The sequence below is a fragment of the Panulirus ornatus genome, chromosome 30, assembly GCF_036320965.1.
Source record: "Panulirus ornatus isolate Po-2019 chromosome 30, ASM3632096v1, whole genome shotgun sequence".
NCBI lineage: Eukaryota > Metazoa > Arthropoda > Malacostraca > Decapoda > Palinuridae > Panulirus > Panulirus ornatus.
Genome location: NC_092253.1, coordinates 10,695,001 through 10,717,504, shown reverse-complemented (window position 1 = coordinate 10,717,504; position 22,504 = coordinate 10,695,001). Strand labels below are relative to the sequence as shown.

General features: G+C 40.6%; 2 protein-coding genes across 2 annotated transcripts; both read right to left on the bottom strand.

Moving 5' to 3' along the window:
• Positions 1–8,284: 8,284 nt before the first annotated feature.
• On the bottom strand, positions 8,285–10,580 carry LOC139758566 (uncharacterized). Its single transcript, XM_071680089.1, has 3 exons — positions 10,417–10,580; positions 9,029–9,197; positions 8,285–8,612 (listed from the first exon to the last, which is right to left on the bottom strand). Exons 1-3 carry the CDS (start codon positions 10,518–10,520, stop codon positions 8,487–8,489), a joined length of 399 nt encoding a protein of 132 aa, XP_071536190.1. The 5' UTR covers positions 10,521–10,580; the 3' UTR covers positions 8,285–8,486.
• Positions 10,581–13,231: 2,651 nt separating this feature from the next.
• Positions 13,232–14,598, bottom strand: LOC139758258 (uncharacterized). Its single transcript, XM_071679469.1, has 2 exons — positions 14,427–14,598; positions 13,232–13,486 (listed from the first exon to the last, which is right to left on the bottom strand). The coding sequence occupies exons 1-2, from the start codon at positions 14,529–14,531 to the stop codon at positions 13,232–13,234; spliced, it is 360 nt and encodes a 119-aa protein (XP_071535570.1). The 5' UTR covers positions 14,532–14,598.
• Positions 14,599–22,504: the final 7,906 nt, after the last annotated feature.

Sequence of the window (22,504 nt, the reverse complement as noted above, 5' to 3'; positions counted from 1 at the left end):
TAGATTAAAAAGTACGTAGCTCTGACCCCCCTGCTGATGCCGTCTGAATATTTCAAACATTATACTCGAGGTGTCAAAGTTTTGCATGACCGCCCAGCGACAAAACGGAGTTGATTACACTTTTTACCCTAATGTTGCTTTATGTTACACAGCGAAAGAAGAAGACCATAAACGTTAACACACGCACATATACATACCTATACATTTCAACGTATATATACATATACATACACAGACATATACATATATACACATGTACATATTCATGCTTGCTGCCTTCATCCATTCTCGTCGCCAACCCGCGCAAGGTAGCGCTAGGGAAAGACAACAAAGGCCACATTCGTTCACACTCAATCTCTAGCTGTCATGTGTAATGCACCGAAACCTCAGCTCCCCTTCCACACCCAGGGCCCACAAAACTTTCCATGGTTTACCCCACACGCTTCACCTTCCCTGGTTCAATCCATTGACAGCACGTCGACCCCGGTATACCACATCGTTCCAATTCACTCTATTCCTTGCACGCCTTTCACCCTCCTGTATGTTCAGGCCTCGATCGCTCAAAACCCTTTCCCTCCATCCTTCCACCTCCAATTTGGTCTCCCACTTCTCCTCGTTCCCTTCACCTCTGACACATATATCCTCTTGGTCAATCTTTCCTCACTCATTCTCTCCACGTGACCAAACCACTTCAATACACCCTCTTCTGCTCTCTCAACCACACACTTTTTATTACCACCCATCTCTCTTACCCTTTCATTACTGAGACGGAACAGGCCTAACTAGGCCATCTCATTAACGTCATGTATCGTTATGTACCCTAGCCTGAGCCAGGTACTCATTCTATCGACCAACCTTTAGCAGTGGAAGAACTGCTTGGTTTACTGTGCACTCTCTGCCGCAACTAGGATTCGAACCTATGCGCTCGACCTTGGACGGCCCATGAATGCGTTAAGGATAGGAACGCTAATCGCTATACCAGGTGATCAGATACACTCTTATCAAATTAATGTTATCAAACTTTGTGACACTGCTATCTTTTAAAACTTATATTTCTTTTTTCTTGTTGATAACCAACTTGTTTTTATTATCACAAAGGAGTCGACGAACGCCTTCAGCAAAAAACCACGACGAACGCCTTCCCTTCAGCAAAAAACCAGAGAACATGTATGTCCATCTAATGTCTGAGGCCGAGTTCTTTTTCTCTTCGACTTGAGTCTTTACGTCAGAAAGGTCGATATAAACATTATACACATCCACCATAAGATAGTTACTTGACTCAGAACATATATTATCATTTCTCACCCCATCACACCAGGCTGTTGCTAGGCATCCACGAAGGTAATACATAATTTCCAACTTAGACCAAATCAATTACTCTTTTGAGATGTATGAAATGCAGTCAACTATATGATTTCATGTATTTAGACCAATACTCATTCTTTCACCTTGGCAAAGCGATAGTGTCTACAACTTACTCAATACTCGTGTAAGTCACATTTCGTGAACTGGTTAGTAAAGAGTGACAGCTCTTACCTGTATTGGTATATTATTCTACAACAAATTTACTCTCCCGTCGTTGTGAAAGAGCTAACCATAACACTACAGGGAGAGGAAAGAATCTTAGAAGCGTCTTACACTTAACTTGAGGGTTTGCTGTAAGGTTCCCTGGAGGGACGAGACCAAGGAGCAAAGGAGGAATGAGCCCTCGCACATCCCTGCTGTCGTACTTATTAGAGCGGTGATCAATACGAGCCAACTCACACTGATGTTTTCGTGGTCCACACAGAGGACCGCAGGAAAAATGCCTTCTAAAGCCTGGCCATGTATTCTAATACCTACAGTTAATCATAGGGTAAGTTACTGCCTGGAAAGGTGGGGGATCACACTACTAAATTATATAGACAGTGTACAGGCGTTTACGATGCTTTGAGATAACACATGTTAGACAGTGGAGAGAGTATGTTCCCTCACATAGCTCAGTGTAAGATAATTCCACACACATAAGATTTCTCTCTTTCATAATGGTAAGAAAGTGTGATTGGAATTCTGTAATGTAATTTAAGATCCTTCATGCATTGGTGCAGATAACAGGAATGAATATATGATTAAAAAAAACCTTTGAAGACAGCGGATAAAGAAAACAACCCACATATGTCTTGTGTGTCACACATAGCTGATGGTTATCTCCGTCCTGTATCATCACTCTCCAAAAGTAGGAAATAATCGCTTAGACATTTGTAAGTAAGACTTTCAAAGTAATGTACATCGAATTTTCATATATTTCAGCATATACGCTAATAGCGTATACAGCATATACTAAGTAGGTGGAGATAAGAATATAAGTTGGTTTGTTACTTGGACTTTCAATTTTGCCTTCGATTCCTTCGGTCATTAAAACATTCAGCATCAAGTTATCTCAATCAGTCGAAAAATCTTAAATACCTGAGGTGTTCAAGATCATTCTAAGTCCATATACGCTCTCAAAGTCCTTTCGTGAAATGCACGAAAGCCAAAAACATCAATTCAACTTTACTGTTATTTACATCATTGTTTAACGGGAAAAACGAATTGCATATACAAGTAATGATCTTTATGAATTTCAGTGTTATTATTATTGTATGGACTTTACTTCTCTGTCTGACTGGCATGAAATATAGAAAAAGGAGATTGCAAGAGTAAACCACTGACGCTAAAACCGATTCATTACAGTTGGTGATCTGGTTCTCATCAACTTGTGAGACTTGTGAGGTTTGCTTCTATACTCTGAGTCGTTCTCCTCCAGAAGGTGAAGTTAGCTTTGTGTGTGTGTGTGTGTGTGTGTGTGTGTGTGTGTGTGTGTGTGTCTCTTCCCCTAATGAGTTTAACTTTAGACTTAATCCATGATGTTTGTCAAAGTTGCCCCAGATCGGTGAGGTTGACTCTAGGTGTGTAGCATAGGTGGGTTTCATGAGGCGAATTGCCTAGCAAGTGAGATTTTCCCTAAGCAGAGTGAGGAGGGTGAGACCATAGCCCAGCAGGAGCAGGTAGAATGCGCCAAGGAGGTGCTCAAGTCCCAGGACCACCTGCCCGTCATCAACCTGTGGTGGTAAGAAGGAAGGTGATGGACATAGTGATCAGTGTAGGGCGTTGATATCATGTGTACAGTGGAGGACAACACCAGACCATAGAGGTCAAGGTAGGGCGTTGATATCATGTGTACAGTGGAGGACAACACCAGACCATAGAGGTCAAGGTAGGGCGTTGATATCATGTGTACAGTGGAGGACAACACCAGACCATAGAGGTCAAGGTAGGGCGTTGATATCATGTGCACAGTGGAGGACAACACCAGACCATAGAGGTCAAGGTAGGGCGTTGATATCATGTGCACAGTGGAGGACAACACTAGAACTGACATCCATCAAATATGAAGCACGTAATGGTGCCTTTGAAATCATAATGAGAAACTGGAGGAATTTTATCTACATCTCAGTCATAGTATTTTCCTGTGATTCAATAAAAGCAACCATACGATAGAAATATATGATTCAGCAATGGTAACAAGAGTATAAAAAGAATATTGGATTGAAAGTAACACTAAAGAACTTACATAATCATCGTAAGTTTCATTGATAAATGTCTAAACTTTTTACATAACGTAGCTTGTATATGTATAAGCATCGTCGGAACAGATGCACTGGTCGTCCAGGTTAATGTCGCCAGTTTACATAAGTGGCTGGGAGATGATGACCTGTCCATGATCTCCCACTTGTTGGAAGATGACGACCGGACCATCATTTCCCATCAGTGGCAAAAAAAAATGTGTGTGGATGTGTAAAACATCTGGGTAGGATCCGTGGTCTAGGCACAGTAGACGGGGACAGTTCAAAGTTGCGCTTCGCATGGAAGCAAGGAAAACTGTGTCTGCCTTTTGGACAGAAAGATTTGTGATGGGTGTACTTAATCCCTTAGTGGATATAAAACGTTCACGCTAGTTGGATGCAGACCATCCTCGGTCTGTGCCAGCGATATAGCTAGTATAATGGGTATTGCCAGACTTCATGCTAGTATGATGGGTATTGCCAGACTTCATGCTAGTATAATGGGTATTGCCAGACTTCATGCTAGTATAATGGGTATTGCCAGACTTCATGCTAGTATAATGGGTATTGCCAGACTTCATGCTAGTATAATGGGTATTGCCAGACTTCATGCTAGTATAATGGGTATTGCCAGACTTCATGCTAGTATAATGGGTATTGCAGACTTCATGCTAGATAATGGGTATTGCCAGACTTCATGCTAGTATAATGGGTATTGCCAGACTTCATGCTAGTATAATGGGTATTGCCAGACTTCATGCTAGTATAATGGGTATTGCCAGACTTCATATGCATCATGTTACATACCGAGTGATAACTTACCTTCAGAGTGGCTATATCATCGGAAGCACACTCTCGTCAAAGAACTTCTCACTCCAGAAGAATTCATCATTTTCCTAGTGCTGAAATAAGCGGAGCCTCTTAGGTGCAAGAACTCTTGCCAAAGAATTCTTGGAGTAAGTCTTGGACCCACTCGAGAAAGTGGTCCATGGACAATAGTGAATAAACAGATGTAATAAGACACACACTTGCTTTTTTTATATCTTATTCTTACGTTTGTTTGGTAACATGTTTGATGACGAAGATTTCCTGTTTATCTTCAATTTACTTGCTTTAACCAGAGGGTTGGAAAGTCTTCACTCTGAGAGGCAGAGGCGACGAAGTGTTCATTCTTTCCGAGATATGCACTTTCTACAGTGTTTATAACAGCAGCCAACGTTGTATCATCGTTTTGAATTGGATTAGGAGAATGATGCACTGAAAACAGAGGATCTTGATGGCTAGATCGTCGAATATCAGGTATATTTTCCCCTCATCTCTTATAGATGGTTCACGTCTTCTACGTCTGGTGTAAACATTTCCCCCCCACGTTTCCAGCGACTTCCCTGCCGGCAGATGGTGGTTACACGGATGCCCGTCTGTTGTGCTATAATACAAGAGGGAACACCATCCACTCACATCCAGAGGAGATGAACACGTTCAGCCAGAGATGCTGGTTTGAATTTAAGCCTCTCCCTCGTGTTCCTCTGTGGAAATTGAGTGTATACGTTCATCACGGGAATACTCAATGTACAGTTGCAATATCGTTGCAATACAACTGCATATATGACAATGTAAGAGTAAGTTTTCAGTTTGTTCACTGCAGAAGCTGGTGACTGAGTTTGGTAAAGTGTGTGAAAGAAGAAAGCTGAGAATAAATGTGAATAAGAGCAAGGTTATTAGGTACAGTAGGGTTGAGGGACAAGTCAATTGGGAGGTACGTTTGAATGGAGAAAAACAGGAGGAAGTGAAGTGTTTCAGATATCTGGGAGTGGATTTGGCAGAAGATGGAATCATGGAAGCGGAAGTGAGTCATAGGGTGGGGGAGGGGGCGAGAGTTCTGGGAACGTTGAAAAATGTGTGGAAGGCGAGAACGTTACCTCGGAAAGCAAAAATGGGTATGTTTGAAGGAATAGTGGTTCCAACAATGTTATATGGTTGTTGTGCGGAGGAGAGTGGATGTGTTGGAAATGAGATGTTTGAGGACAGTAGGTGGTGTGAGGTGGTTTGATCGAGTAAGTAATGAGATGGTAAGAGAGATGTGTGGTAATAAAAAGAGTGTGGTTGAGAGAGCAGGGGAGGGTGTTTTGAAGTGGTTTGGTCACGTTGAGAGAATTAGTGAGGATAGAAAGTGGAAAGTGGAAATTACGAAGAAAGTGGAAATTAAGAAGAAAATGGAAATTAATCTGGGCTCCGTCGATGTTTGGGCACCCAACTCTCACAGGAAGTAACGGTGATGCGAACATGGAGAGGACGCGGAGCATTGCCCAGCATAGCTGCTCGAGGGAAGGAGGAGGAGCATTGCCCAGCATAGCTGCTCGAGGGAAGGAGGAGGGGCATTGCCCAGCATAGCTGCTCGAGGGAAGGAGGAGAAGCATTGCCCACCATAGCTGCTCGAGGGAAGGAGGAGGAGCATTGCCCAGCATAGCTGCTCGAGGGAAGGAGGAGGAGCATTGCCCAGCATAGCTGCTCGAGGGAAGGAGGAGGAGCATTGCCCAGCATAACTGCTCGAGGGAAGGAGGAGGAGCATTGCCCAGCATAGCTGCTCGAGAGAAGGAGGAGGAGCATTGCCCAGCATAACTGCTCGAGGGAAGGAGGAGGAGCATTGCCCAGCATAACTGCTCGAGGGAAGGAGGAGGAGCATTGCCCAGCATAGCTGCTCGAGGGAAGGAGGAGGAATCATAACTGTCAATTTCAATGTCAATTTGATGGTATGACACAAGGCAGTGAGGGAAATGCTACACTTTATGTACAAACTGATCTACTCCGATTTTATCACTGATTACAGAGGATGCAATAACTTGTCTCTCCTTGATATAAACTATGTTTTGGGGTTATTGCTGCAATGCTGGAGGCATGAAATGCATTATGAAAGCTGTCACATGAAAGCGAAGGCAATATGTGCTACGATTGCATGTTACTGCACCTAAAAGTGTGTGTCAGTCACAGACTCCAATACGTCGCGGACTGAGTAGGATTTCGTATAATAGCAAGTTTGATAAAACATAGTGTGCAGTGTTTATGTAAATATGCTCAACGTATCTTCAGGTGATAATTTAGAATGACTCATACATCTGTTACAAAACCTTCGTTTTCGTTAACATATAAACCTCTTACATTTTTTTTTTTGTTTTTGTCTTTCAGACGCTCGAGTGAACAGAACACAGCAGCGAACACGACCAGTGCCTATCTTAGTCATGTGAACGAGATATGTTTTAGAAATCATGGTGAGAAAAATGAAAAACACACGTCCGCTGAAACACAGGTGCACATTATGATCAATAAATCATGAGGGAATTCATTATATATACATATATATATATATATATATATATATATATATATATATATATATATATATATATGTATATATATATATATATATATATATATATATATATATATATATATATATATATATATATATATATATATATATATATATCATCTATCATCCCTGCCAAGGCAAATTCATGGCCTTTAACTTACCACTGTATCTCAGCTTCTTGAAACTCGTTCCCAACTTTGTTGCCTTCTTTTGAACATTTTCTATTAGTTCTTTGTGTTTCTTTGAATGCGATGACCAGGACATTCTAGTATATCTCAAATATAAGAAGCAAACAGTGAGATGAATATCATTCCATGGACGTGAATTCGAATCTAACATTTGCCAGCAGATATTTTGTCTTTCTTTTTTTTACAGTTTTCGTAGAATGGGTGTCTGGCAAGAGGATAGGCTCCATGTCGACATACAAGTCCCTCTCATACATGTCATTCTGCAACATGTTTTCTACTAAGAGATATTCGTATCGTTGTATACACTTTGTCCCATTTTCATTACTTTGCACCTATGTGTGTTAAATTTCATTAAACATGTACATATCAGACCAACTTTACTAGGATACTTTGATAAATCCCTTAAGTTGGCAAAGAAATCATTTTATACAGCTATACCTAAACCTCCCCTTGACACCTTTTAGTTCTCCCTTTAATTAATGATTTTACCTTACTTCCCATGTTGCTTTAAACCTTTACTGTAAATGTTGCCTTCAGCAACAACAATACTATGAAGAATATCTAGATCAGAAACTCACCAGAAAGTTCTGCAGGATGCATCTATAGAGTATCATGTAGAAATTGTGAGAAGTTTTGTTGGGCAGGCTGGTAAGGATCTTTCTTTAGATTTAAGCAACATAAACGTAGTATAAGAACAGGACAAGAATCAATTGACTTGTTTAATCACGTTAAAATTTATGATCCTTGTAATGAATGGAGTAATGCCATCTCAGTTATCCACTCTAATTCCTGTACCATGAGAAATATTGGATCTTCAATTATCAAAAACACACAGAATTGTTACATTGATATTAGTGAAGGTCTCTACAAATTGGATAGCTTTTTGTTGACAGAATTTGTATAAACAGTTCCCCTTTTTCTGTACAAATGATAGATTTATGATACACATGTTGCCAGTCTTGGACGCACCTAACCTCCATTCGGGCAGTCATTTGTTTACCAAATGACGTCTTAGCTGGTGTCTTTGTTGTGTATCAACTGGCTGTTATATTTCTCTCTTTCTTTAAAAGAGATATATAAAAGAACGTTATTCCCACAATCTCGGTAGAAAAATGCTTTGGAACACGCTGGTTAGATGCTTTCATTAGTAATGCCCTGTTTAGTTTGTGAGAGGAGACTAATTAGGTTCATCAGGTTATCTATAGGAACGGACAATGGTTCAGCCAGATACTGTGTGTGTGTGTGTGTGTGTAGGGCTGAGCTGTGGTGAAGTACTGCCAGACGAAGTGAGACGGGTATGTTGTGTCGCTGGGGCAAGTGTCATCGTCAGCAGAGGAGGTGGTGAGGTTAGGTGGTGCAGCTGGAGGCCTTCTCCCCAAGCCAGGTAAGAAAGGCGAGGCCACAGCCCAACAGCAGCAGGTAGAAGGCGCCCTGCAGGTGATTAAATCCCAGGCTCACGTTACCTTCAGGAACCTGCATGAACGAGGGAGTCCGTTGGTTGAATCAATAATGACGATGCCTTAATATTGACATTATTATTATCATTAAGGATAAAAATACGAAGAAAAAAACAGGTTGAAATTCTCAGAAGGAAGACACCTACAAGTTACGATGATTTCATCCATTCTATAACATCAATTTGATCAGATGGGTATCGTATGTATGGGACAATACCAACCTCTTTCTTTGGTGTTCCTGTAGAAGGCATCTTACCATCAAGCAGTGAAACATTTAACCAATACAAGGACGAAGAAGTTACAAGGAAGAGAGAGAGAGAGAGAGAGAGAGAGAGAGAGAGAGAGAGAGAGAGAGAGAGAGAGAGAGAGGGAGAGAGAGAGATCTTTTAGTTCTATATTATGTTACATTACTTTATTTGTAAGTATGTGTACCTCAAAAATATCGTCGAAATTTCCAGTCTCTTCTTCTCCGTCTTCTGTGTCCTCTCTTGTCCTCCGCATGTGAGTGGCAATGACGTCCTCCACCCAGTACTCTATCATCCCTGCCTCTATCAGGTGTTGCATCATAATACTAATACGAGGAAGGAATGGGGCGCCCTTCCTGGACGAAGGTGTAGAAGGAAAATCTTTGATGAATAGAACTAGATAAATCATAAGAAAATATCGAAGTCGACCACTTATCAGTATATGTGTGAAGAGGAGAATATTGAATTAGGAACTTACTATGTCTTTCTCAACTTACTTATAATTACTTAAACACATTAGCTCAACCCTCTTATAATTACTTAGATTATTATACACTGAACGTGAGCATACATAAGAACATATTGATATCAGTCTAGCTGTTGCACTGCCTTAAGATTTTGATATAATCTTTTGAAATTATGCACAAGTTGGCAGGATTTTGATGCACTCTTCAAAAAAATTTCATATTTCTACGCCGAAAACTGAAATGAACATAGATTCTAGAGTTGTATTTGAAAATATCTTTTTTAAGGTAAATCTTTTCCCACTGGTTATAAACTATTAACATCCATTACAATCAACTTGTGCAAGTTATTAGGTAGAAAATTCTTTGAGTTCTGTACGTAAACAAAGTAGTTCTTTATCATATCTTTGAGTTTTAAAACTTCTAAATCAATAAATAACCAGTTAGCATAACCTAAACGAGTTTTTGTTGTATATCTTTTTATTCACAGTGGCCAACAAACATGGAAAAATATGCCCCAAATATGGCCTTCGAAGGTGAAAGAATAAGAAAAGATTATTAGGAAAAGACTGTAAGATTTTCATCTCAGGTCAGGAGAGGAAAAGAATGAAGAGAATTTTACAGTTTAGCTCTTCAAATGACGGGACATCATAATGACCACAACTCGGTTGCTTGGTCCACTCATAGAACCACTGATGAAGCAGCATCATAGAACCACTCATAGAAGCAGCAGCAGTCATTTTCATGTCGTCTTGGTAAACGGAGCACAAGCAGGAAGCTCAGAATAGAAAAGCAGTGGCCGAAAGGATACCTTTAGAGCAAAGAAAGTGTGGCAGTCAACGACGGATTGAAAGGTAATGGCTTGAGAGAAGTGATGGTCGGAGTGTCAACAAGGCAAAAGAGGGATTCGTTCTCCACTGAATATATACCCAGACGCTTAGAATTCAATGTCATAAATATCCTATGGAATTCATCTTATACTTTACGACATAGGATGGAAAATATCTCGTAGTATTTTAATGCTCTTAACTGCTTCAGAGTTAAGATGGTCTGGCAATTTCAGCCAAACGTGACCTCGCTCTTCTCCTCCCAACACACACCACAGACTCACCTGAATCCCCATCCAAATCCTAAGTACGGGAGGTACTCTGTCCTGCTGATGTGGATGGGTGTGTAGCCACGGTTGTCTGTGATGCTGGCAGCCACGATGCCCATGCCAAAGTTCTTGTAGGTGATGTGGGAGTAACTTCCCTTCAGCACTCTCTCGAACTGCTTCTCCGCTGGGGCATACTGTCGTTCACAGAAGTAGTGGTCAGAGGTGTGGTATTTTCAAAGGTAATATGAGGATGATTTCATTTAACCCGCTAGTCCTCTGTATAGTACAGACACGGGAGAGAGGTTAGGCTCCTAACTGTACAGTACGGGTACGAAGTGAGGTTAGCCTCCTAAATGGCCAAGTGATGCTGAAGGAATAATGGACGACTTTAGTCAGACCTTGAGGTTTGGGGGGACCTAAGCAAGGAGAAATGGTACTACCTGGCTCATAGTAAAGGGAGGCAGGAAAGGTATTAAAAGATCTCTCGGTTGTTGGGAATCAAGATCTTTCTGACGCATCTTGTTGGATTCAAACGTATAGACGGCTCACCTGATACGCATGTGCAACACCTTTTAGACATTGATTACGCCAACATTCTTGCAATGAATGGCTATCAAGTTTTATATGACATTTACATTCAATCTTCTACCACAACTTTGCTGAAAATGGGAATCTTATTTGCGTAAAAATTATGAATAACAGAGGTCTTTGATTTCTGGTATGTTATGGACATTAGAGTCAGTAGGATGTCTCCGAGAAAAAAGGAAAGGCAATGGGATATCAAAATTAAAAGACGCCATAAAGAAAGTTATGCTCTCATTTGTCATCTGTCAAAGACTCCAAGCTGAGATAAGAATTCTTACCAAATTGAATGAGGAAAGGATGAGAAATCAGGGTAAAGAAAAATTGAAAGGTTAGCCTTATGGTTCGTGAGGATACTGGATGCTTCCATCATAATAATAAACAGATCAAGTGATGTCTCAGGTATTTAGAAAGACAGGAAGGGGTAAAAATGATGCAAAAATTAAGCGGTAGAAGGGAAGAAAAGGATATCGAAGCAACTTCACCCCAAGTTGCGTTTTGCTATGCAATGATTATGTAACGCAAAGGCTTTTCCCTGCGCTGTATGGCCTAGTTAACGAAGGAAGTCATAAAAGGAAATAACTCGTACGAGCAGACACCAAAGTAACACCAGTAGGAGAGGAGGACTCGGCAAACACAACAACCACGTGGAGGATGATGGTATGTTGCTCTTGTGTCAGAATTGGAGAGATGATGAGGTGGACGAGTGGAGGATCATCTCCAACAAGTAAGTATATAGAGCAAGAACCACCTTAGCTATACACTCAAACCAAGTACTCAATCCACTCAAGCCAGCATTCCAGCAATGAATCATACCAACTGAGTTATTGCTTAAAGGAAAACAATTTTCAGCACCTGAAAAGAACTCTCATTTTCTTTTCTTGGAGAAGACAGCAGTTTGTACAATGTGGGCTTTCCGTTAAACCAAGACATTAATATGTTACAGGATGTGTGTTTATATCATGAGATGAAGTAATAGAACCAAAATATCAAATGTGAGAATCTTGGAGAGTTTAAGACACTGAAATATGATGAAACTAGAATGTGAAGAGTTAAACTTTATCAAGTTACTTGATACTTTACTGGGAATTCCTTTCTGAACGTAGAGAAGTCGTTGAGACGAGACATGTAGGATAGAGAAAAAGGAAGATATGATTGATTCAGAGTAAATTGTCGGATTTTAGAGTCAAGTCATCAGCGTATGATTGAAAGACCTTTATCTGTTGAGGAGAACATTAGTTGATATATAGGAAGAAGATGGCAGGAGACTCTGGAGAATCATTAAAGTCAACACTGTTATCGGAAAAGCGAAGTTTACCTCGAAGAAATTAGAAGTTCTGTTCTCACTTTTATTCTTTTTTACACTTTTAAACATTTGTTTTGATAGAAATATAAGAACATAACCGTCTTTTTTTACGAGGAGCTGCCCTCACATCTGCCACAGTTCTGTGTCTGTGTACAGTCAGAGACAAAAGTCTGTTCCAGGGATGATGGTGTAAACATGGTGTCAGTGCAAGCTTTCCGGCCAGCGCTTTCTCCTATGATAGGGATAGCTCTTATCTTCCTCTGAGCAGCACCTTCCCACACACACACACACACACACACACACACACACACACACACACACGTCACTTGACTTTCCGCGATATCAAGCTCAAACGTATCTGAGATTTCGTTTATTTTCCGTATATGTCAAAAATTGAGCTAGTTCACCGTCGCTTACTGAGACGGAGAAACAGAAAAATTCTTTACGATGGTCAACTTAGTAATTCTCATGTGACTATATTACGAGAGAGGAAAGATATGATATCTTTGCCAGATTATATTAATCTAAAGTGATTGCTGCAAGTGAACTGAAACTTCAGCATGGTAAGATGCTGTTTAAACCGAAATGAAACAAGAACACGAAGCAACATTTTGCGGAATGAGGATATGATGGCAATATACATCATCTCGAGTTCAGGGTGAACAGGAAAGCATAATATGTTTTGAAAAAAAAAAATATAAGCTTCAGAATAACTATAGATCAGGAAGACGATCTTAGTATAAATAATCACCTTTTCATAAACCATTATATGTTAAATTCCAGGTTGATCACTTGCCTGCATGCCCTTATAGATCTCCTGTATACCAGAAGAAGGATTATAGCATAATATGTTTTGAAAAAAAAAATATAAGCTTCAGAATAACTATAGATCAAGAAGACGATCTTAGTATAAATAATCACCTTTTCATATACCATTATATGCTACATTCCAGGTTGATCACTTGCCTGCATGCCCTTATAGATGTCTTGTATACCAGAAGAAGGATTGTATCTGTAGAAGTCCATGGTGGAGTCGTTTACGAAGCTTGAACCCCAGCCCCAGGTGTCACGAGCCAGCAGGTCTTCGAAGCTGTTGATGGCAGGCATCTTCTCTTGAATGATGAGGTTGGCTGCCAGGGAGGAGCGGTAGCCATTGGTGAGGATCACACACGCCAGCATCCACAACCCCACCATCAGCTGCAGGTATACCAGGCATCATGACAAGGACATAGTGATGATATATATATATATATTATATATATATATATATATATATATATATATATATATATATATATATATATATATATATATATATATATATTTTTTTTTTTTTTTTTTTATACTTTGTCGCTGTCTCCCGCGTTTGCGAGGTAGCGCAAGGAAACAGACGAAAGAAATGGCCCAACCCCCCCCCATACACATGTATATACATACGTCCACACACGCAAATATACATACCTACACAGCTTTCCATGGTTTACCCCAGACGCTTCACATGCCTTGATTCAATCCACTGACAGCACGTCAACCCCGGTATACCACATCGCTCCAATTCACTCTATTCCTTGCCCTCCTTTCACCCTCCTGCATGTTCAGGCCCCGATCACAAAAAATCTTTTTCACTCCATCTTTCCACCTCCAATTTGGTCTCCCTCTTCTCCTTGTCCCTCCACCTCCGACACATATATCCTCTTGGTCAATCTTTCCTCACTCATTCTCTCCATGTGACCAAACCATTTCAAAACACCCTCTTCTATCACACAAGCCTCCAACAGCCAGGATCGAACCCGGGACCCCTGTGCAACAGGCGGGAATGCTACCGCTAGGCTATGGAGGTTTGTATGTTTATTCGTATATATATATACAGAAAAGGACTCTGTATATATATATATATATATATATATATATATATATATATATATATATATTTCTGTATATATATACAGAAAAAATTGGGCCTCTCGACTGTAAAACTCCCTTTTCGTTCGATACAAATACATAATCACACGCCATACACAAATACATAATCACACGCCATACACAAATACATAATCACACGCCATACACAAATACATAATCACACGCCATAGACAAATATGGACACAATCATTGCACCTGACCATGCATCACTTACCTGGCCAGTAAGGCTGACTGTGGGCGTGGTGGAGAACTCCTCCATCAACACGCTCGTACCATACAGGAAGACGTAGCTGAGCTCCATGCTACGAGTATCTGCCATCAACGACCAAGTTTTCTCTATCAGCCACAGTACGACGCACCACACAATGAAACTGACCAGCAGTATTAGCCAGACCACTCCTGGGAAATGTAAGATTGAAAGTGTACATTGTGAGCCACATAACCCTTCGTCCTATCGTTCGAATACACTCGCATGGTGGGTTTTGTGTGGTGCAAACCCGCCCCAGAAAGTCGTGGCCATTGTAAGCAAATCTGGATTAACAGTACTGGCTAGGTTGGTCGTGTAACCGAAATGTGTAATATTTTATCTGTCTGATTTTGTCTCTATTAGTATTTCATACCTTGGCTTACTTTAATCTTGTTCTACTTTATTCAGTATTTTTCATAGTACTTTTCAGTTGTTCTAAAGTATTATTTCTTTTGATGTAAGAGTATGGTTCATTTGCACTTATTGTACTTGTGATTTGGTTCATACTATTTACTTAAATCTGTATCATCCAGATACTTCATCGCTGGCTAGTATCATTGCTGACTATAAAATCCTACTCTGGTATTCATGATCTTGATATTTGACTGGAATCCTTCAATATCAACCCATCAGAAGTTCTGTTTATGTTAAGACTGAATCGTAGTCAATGATGCTCTTGTTTTTGTAGATCACATTGGACTTGTGCTTTTAGCTTTTCACTCTGCGCTTTCAACAGATTGTCTGTTATTTAGATATGGGTTGTATAGCCGTGAGGGCTTTGCCAGATATTTAGAGTAGTGTTCTTAATCGCCAGGAAGGCAATGTCTCGAACGGCTGGGAGAGAGAAGTCTCTTACACGCTCTCAAGATGTGCATCTCAGTGAGGGAAGGAAGGAAGCCAACCACGTCGGTCACCAGCTCACTAGTGACTAAGAAAACAGCCATTACACCGAGCCTCATAGTTGCCCAAGTGGAATTCACCAAGTCACATGAACTAAGGCCAGGTCAACACATTTGAAGGCGTACCCAGGAGGGTCTTCACCCGCGCCGATCTGTACAGTTGATTCGCTAGGGGCTGGTGATGGAGGAGCTAAATGTTGGCAGTGGTGAAGAAGGCTATTAAGTCGTTACATAGATCATTTATGTTGTTAGTGATATACGTCCAAGGTCAAGACTTAAGTTCAACTTGATCCTCAAAGATACTGTAGATGATTCAGTCACTGAGTAGAGCCAGTTATGTAGTAAGATCAAGGAAGATCTTAACACACACTTGTCCTCTGGATAGGATTATCATCACTTGGTTCAGTTGCTTCATAAACACACTGCCTGCGATGGGTTCACAGAGATACTTAATATGGAGACACTCCTCCCACAGGAGACAGGGTTCGATGTGTCTAATACAAAAACTCTATCAAAACACTCCACAGGGGGAAAAAGAAATGGCTCATGCGTCAGACGCATACGCTGCGTAGAGCTAAATAGCTGTAGAGCTTAAGTGGATACAGGAAATACGCTTAAAGATTTAGATGTAATTATTTCACGACTTCATCTTTTTATGCTTTATTCAGTCCATTGCCTTGCCTGTTGGGTATAATCACATGTTATAGCTATATGACCATTTTCTTCACCATGTTTAAATGTCGACCTCCTATTCTTGTATGTACTCCCTGAGCACAGGTAGAGCAACAATATCTAAATACCATAGATATTATTAGAATATGGAGAAAAGAATGGCAATATGACGTAAGAGTATTTCCTTGGGATGCGTGGTCGTATTAAGAAGCATTTCACAGTGATTAAGTAACTTTCCCAGGATTGTATGAGGCATCCCAATAGATGGTTCCTGTGTATTCACCCACCACAGTGTATAGCAACACGTGAGGCCAGGTACGGGAGAGGTTACTTAGATTTCTATGTTCTGCTGATGTGGACCGAAAATTAGATCAGACAGATGTTAAAGATGGAGTGATGGTCGTGTCTTCAGGTATTGCATACAAGGAGATGGAAAGAAGCGATCACACAGCAGAAAATTGCTTATATGTAACTCAGGAATAAAAAAGTATTGACGTGAAAATAGAAAAAAATAATGATTTTTTTTATCTAGAATATTTCTCTTACCATCTTGACTGTTTGCATAGATATGTAGAGATAAAAACGAATTCGTACTTACTCGTGCGTAATGGAAAAGAATGGAAAAGAGTACGAGAGGTTTCACAACTAGCTGATTTGCTCTTTAGTGTCCTACAGGAAAAAATGATGCTAATACAGGGTAATGAGCAATTACACAACCACGTATCAGCAGAGTCTATCAAATGGCTCGTATGGTTTTCAAATTCACCATCCGACTAACTATGTGAAACTTTGACTCTGTATAGAATAGGAAAATAAGAATACCTATAAAAGGTTGGATGACATTGCTCAGAGATAGTAGAGGGAGTAATTTGATTACTAATGTCTATGGAGAGAATTATCTTTATCTGTTTATCTATAATGGTCCAGAAGCCACTGCAGTGCCAAACTGCGCCACTTCCAGCAGCAGGAAAGTGACGGACTCCTTTGGAATAAGAAGTTCTTTAACGGGACTGCAATACTCACATTGTCGTCGGTGATGCAGACTCACGGAAGGCAACATTTTACACCCTGTGTAACACAGGCGGAGTCCGGTAACGTAACTGAACAAAATCAACTTACATATATGATATGTTCCTCCGTGATCATCTCCCTGGGAGCTATGGAAGGAAGCCACACCGTGTGAAGAACAAAGAAGCTAGCATTACCTATGAACGGTCTAACGATGGCCATATGCTGGGGTAGGAGACCCGGCTTTAAGGAAAATATAGCAATGCGTTCCTGGACGTAGAGGACGGAGTAATCCAGGACGTGTATCCTGGCCGGCGTGAGGTCCAGGTTGAGGCCAAAGTCAGCATGTTGGTGTTGGAGCGTACCGACTATACCCGTCCAGTTCCCATCTCCTCGGTCCACACCCCACTGACCATCCCACGGCTCCCGCACCTCATACCTGTGGAATAAATAGATATTATTTACCATGTATGATAGATAGGATCATGTATAATAGATAGGAATAAATAGATAATCTTTATAAATCAACGTGTCAAAACTTTCAGTAAGTTTAACTTTAATAATGATTTTGTCATTGCTATGTTTCTGTTCACCAACATACTGAAAAGACGAAGGTGAAGATGATGGATATGAACAAGGGCAAAGAGGCTACTTGAAATCTTATGCCATATTTGTATATGATTCATACATGGTAGCCGTCCACCCCCCCCCCCCCCCCCCCCCCTACTTCTGACAAATATATCCTCTTTGTCAACCTCTTCTCACTCATTCTCTCCATATCTCCAAACCATTTTAGGACACTCACATCAACTCAGTCAACCACACTCTTTTTATTACCACACATCTCTCTTACCCTTTCATTACTTACTCGATCAAACCACCTCACACCACATATCGTCCTCAAACATCTCATTTACGGCACCTTCACTATCCTTTGCACTTTCTCATCTATAACCCATGCCTTGCATCTATATAATACCGTTGGGACAACTATACCTTCAAACATACCCATTTTCACCCTTCCAGATAACAACCTCTTTCCACACACTCTTCAATGCTCCCAGAACCTTCGCCCCCTCCCCCACCCTATGACTCACTTCCGTTTCCATGGCACGAATTGCTGCTATGGTCACACCCAGATATCTAAAATTCTTCACTACCTTATTGACTCACTTCCCAGGCCCCTTCATCCTTTACATACTGCTTACTGGCTACCCTCTCCAAGACACTTGCATTCAGTCCTATCCACGAACATATTAAACGGTTATGGTGAAATCACACAACCTTGCCGCAGACCAACTTTCACTTGGAATTAATCACTCTCCTCATTTTCCTACGTGCAGACATGCCTTAAACTCTTGATAAAAACATTTCATTGCTTCTAACACCTTTCCTCCTTTACCATATATTAGGAAGACCTTCCACAAGGCATCTTTATCAAACACATCATAAGTTTCTCTAAATTCATACAAGCTACATAAAATCCTTTTGTTTCTCTATTACGTTTCTTTGACACATGTCAGCACTGCTAACCTAAATGCCCTCCCATTCCTCACCCATTCCTCTAGCTTCGTCTACTTTCACGTTTTGCCTTTCAGCTTCTGATATCTCCTGATATTTCTTGACACAAGTCTCTTTTCTAAGCTCAGTTACTTTCACCTCTCTCTTCTTACCCATATCGTTTCCTCTCTCCGGAAAACCTCTACAAATCTTCACCCTCGCCCCCACCAGGTAGGTGATGGTCAAAGATCCCAACAGCAACTGCCCCTCACATCTGTACATTCACGTAAAAGAGTTTCTTTCGTACTCCTATCGGGTAGTATAGAATCCAACAAATCCCGCTGATCATTCCTCCTTCTCACAAACGAATGCTTGTGTACGTCCCCCCTTTTTGAGCCAAGTATTCCCCGTCATCGACCCTTTTTCAGCAAACAACTCAACAAGCTGCTCACCATTTCCATAAACTTCACTGAATTTCCAATCCTCAACTGCCGCATTACTTACCTTCGCAATTAAGTCACTGATATATATATATATATATATATATATATATATATATATATATATATATATATATATATATATATATATATTCATACTATTCGCCATTTCCCGCATTAGCGAGGTAGCGTTAAGAACAGAGGACTGGGCTTTTGAGGGAATATCCTCACCTGGCCCCCTTCTCTGTTCTTTCTTTTGGAAAATTAAAAAAAAAAAAAAAACGAGAGGGGAGGATTTCGTGCTACCCGCTCCCTCCCCTTTTATTCGCCTTCTACGACACGCAGGGAATACGTGGGAAGTATTCTGTCTCCCCTATCCCCAGGGATAATATATATATATATATATATATATATATATATATATATATATATATATATATATATATATATATATATATATATATATATATATATATCCTCTGTCTTACGTGCAGTTGGCATTAGCGGAAAAGCTGTTCATCATTCTAATGTCAACGGAGTCTAATGGGATGAATATGGTCCCTGTTTCCTCGCTCTTCCGCTTGAAGGCAGAGAGAGGAAAGAAAGGAAGAGCCGAGATCTTGAACTTGTAGCCCATGAAGTCCTCTGGTTCGTCTGAAATTGTAGTTAGTGTTATAATTCCACACAACCTTACATCATGAGAACTTGGAACTAATCATACGCCTGACACAACCTTTATTGTTGGAACTGCTTAAACTACGTTGACCCAGAACACAATAAATTCTCATGTGTTCCAACATTCATTTTCTAAAGACTATAGCTTAAAATAAGTCCTTAACTTAAAAGAACGTTATATAGGCTGTAATGGGTGACTTTTGAATAAGTGAGGCGGTTTTCTCTTTTATTTCTAAGTCGGTTTGATGCTTTTTTTTCATGGAGATTAGGTGGGTTACATAAGAAAATGAATGAATCTATATGTCCCTATATGTTTCTATCTATCTAATTTCAAAATTTTTCTCTTTCTCTTTATCTATCAGCCTATATATCTATTCATTCTATCTATATTTCTGTTATTAGGTTTAGCAAGGCAGAGGGACTTGTTAGCTGGGGCGTGAATTTGGAGAAATAATGGAGTAGGTGTGTTTTAGATACCTGGGAGTGGCCATGGCAGCAAATGGATGGGGAAGTGAGTCATAGAGCGAATATAGGGGGGGCCAAGGTTCTGGGAGCGCTAAAGAATATGTGAAATCAGATGTCGCTATCTAGAAGGGCGAAAATTGAGAATGTTTGAAGGTATAGTAGTCCCGACGTTGCATGGTTACGAGGCATAGACTACAGATGAGAATGTGCAGGGAAGGTTGGATGTATTGGAAATGAATTGTTTGAGGTAGCCTATTCGATTAAGTGATAAAAGGGTAAGGGAGCGGTATGGTAAAAAGAATAGTATAGCTGAGAGAGCTGAAGAGGGTATGCTGATTTGGTTTGGATATATGGCGAGAAGAGAGAGGAGAGGTTGACAAAAAATATGCATGTATCAGAAGGGGAGACCAACATGAAGATGAAAAGATGCAGTAGAATATATTGTGAGTGTTCGACGCCTGAACATGCAGTAGCGTGAAAGACGTGCACGGGATAGAGTGAATGGAAGCGATGTGATGCACAGAGAGGGACATGTGTGTGCAAGAGAGAGAGAGAGAGAGAGAGAGAGAGAGAGAGAGAGAGAGAGAGAGAGAGACAGACAGACAGACAGAGACAGAGAGACAGAGACGGAACTCATGAAAGATCTACTGGGACTTGACTGTAGATGATGGCTCTGGCGCCAGTGTATCACACATGCCAGATGGAGGGTGCACTTGTGAGCAAAAGAGGCTGTTCTTCATTCCCTCCTATCGCTACCTCAGTACATGAAAAACAGTGAATGATCATTCAAGATAAAAAGAAAATCATCCACAGATTGTGTGATAACTCCTCATTTCAACCTGAAGTTCACATTCTCTACATGCACGTGCATGCTTGTGTGGATAGATTAGAATAGAATCGAATCAATTAGAATAGAATAGAATAGAATAGAATAGAATAGAATAGAATAGAATAGAATAGAATAGAATAGAAAGATCTATTTGCTCAGACTTTTACTTATTTACGTATATGGATATCATATACGCAGGGCTTCGAAAAGTAGTAGAAAGGGCCAACTATGATGTCCCTGGTACCACCACAGATCATGACATACCTAGGAAGAGGTCGTGTGTGTCCTGCTGCTGGGCTGAGAGGTTCCACTGGTGGAGCGGCTTGACGTCCATCTCACCGTTGTTACAGTAGAGACACCGTCTGTACACACGTACTCTCTCACTCCAGACTGATGAAGAACGAATTTGAATAAGGAGTGAATGATAATGAGTGAATGATAGTGTTATGCTTTTGCAATCCTAATACCTCATATCCAGGGCCTATTGCAGCTTCAAGGTTGCGCTACACTCAGTAGCAGGGATATAATGGACTCCACTGAAGAAGGTTCTTGGACGAGATTGCACTCTCGTCGTCTGATGATGATGATGAAGATTCGCTAAAGTGAGTTCACACTTGTTGTTCTTATACTTTATTGTCGTTTCCCGCGTCAGCGAGGTAGCGCCAGGAAACAGACGAGGAACGGCCCTTCCTCTCACATACACATATATATATATATATACATAAACCATCATACATATAAATATATGTATATATACATATACATCAACATGTATATACAAATACATACACATACACAGACATATACATATAAACAAATACATACACATACACAGACATATACATATATACACTTGCACATATCCAAACTTGCATGCCCTCATCCATTCCTGGCGCTGCCCCGACCCGCAGAAACAGCATCGCTACCCCCTGCTTCAGCGAGGTAGAGCCAGGAAAGCAAGCAGAAAAGGCCACATTCGTTTACACTCAGTCTCTAGCTGTCATGTGTAATGCACCGAAATCACAGCTCCCAATCCACATCCAGGAACCCACAAACCTTTCCATGGTTTACCCCAGACGTTTCACATGCCTTGGTTCAGTCCATTGACAGCACGTCGACCCCGGTATACCACATCGTTCAAATTCACTCTATCTCTTGCACGCCTCTCACCCTACTGTATGTTCAAGTCCCGATCGCTCAAAATCTTTTTCTCTCCATCCTTCCACCTCCACTTTGATCTCCCGCTTCATCTTGTTCCCTCCACCTCTAACACATATATCCTCTTGGTCAATCTTTCCTCACTCATTCTCTCCATGTGACCAAACCATTTCAAAACACCCTCTTCTGCTCTCTCAATCACACTCTTTCTATTGTGCTCAAGCATTTCATTTCCAACAAATCCACTCTCCATCGCACAACCCTATCTATAGCCCATGCTATATCACCAGTTTTTGAAGAAATGCATAAAATCATAACCATATACCCTATATAAGAAAGGCATTCCTATATGTACGTATAAAATTAGTTCGTAATTATTATAGTTCATGAATATCAAGG

Coding starts and splice junctions, on each gene's coding strand:
- LOC139758566 (XM_071680089.1), bottom strand. CDS start 10,520: ATGGGCATCGTGGCTGCCAGCATCACAGACAACCGTGGCTACACACCC. Junction 9,198..10,416: donor GGATTTGGATGGGGATTCAG/GTGAGTCTGTGG, acceptor ACCTTCGTCCAG/GAAGGGCGCCCCATTCCTTC. Junction 8,613..9,028: donor ATTTCGACGATATTTTTGAG/GTACACATACTT, acceptor TCGTTCATGCAG/GTTCCTGAAGGTAACGTGAG.
- LOC139758258 (XM_071679469.1), bottom strand. CDS start 14,531: ATGGCAGATACTCGTAGCATGGAGCTCAGCTACGTCTTCCTGTATGGT. Junction 13,487..14,426: donor CAGTCAGCCTTACTGGCCAG/GTAAGTGATGCA, acceptor GTATACCTGCAG/CTGATGGTGGGGTTGTGGAT.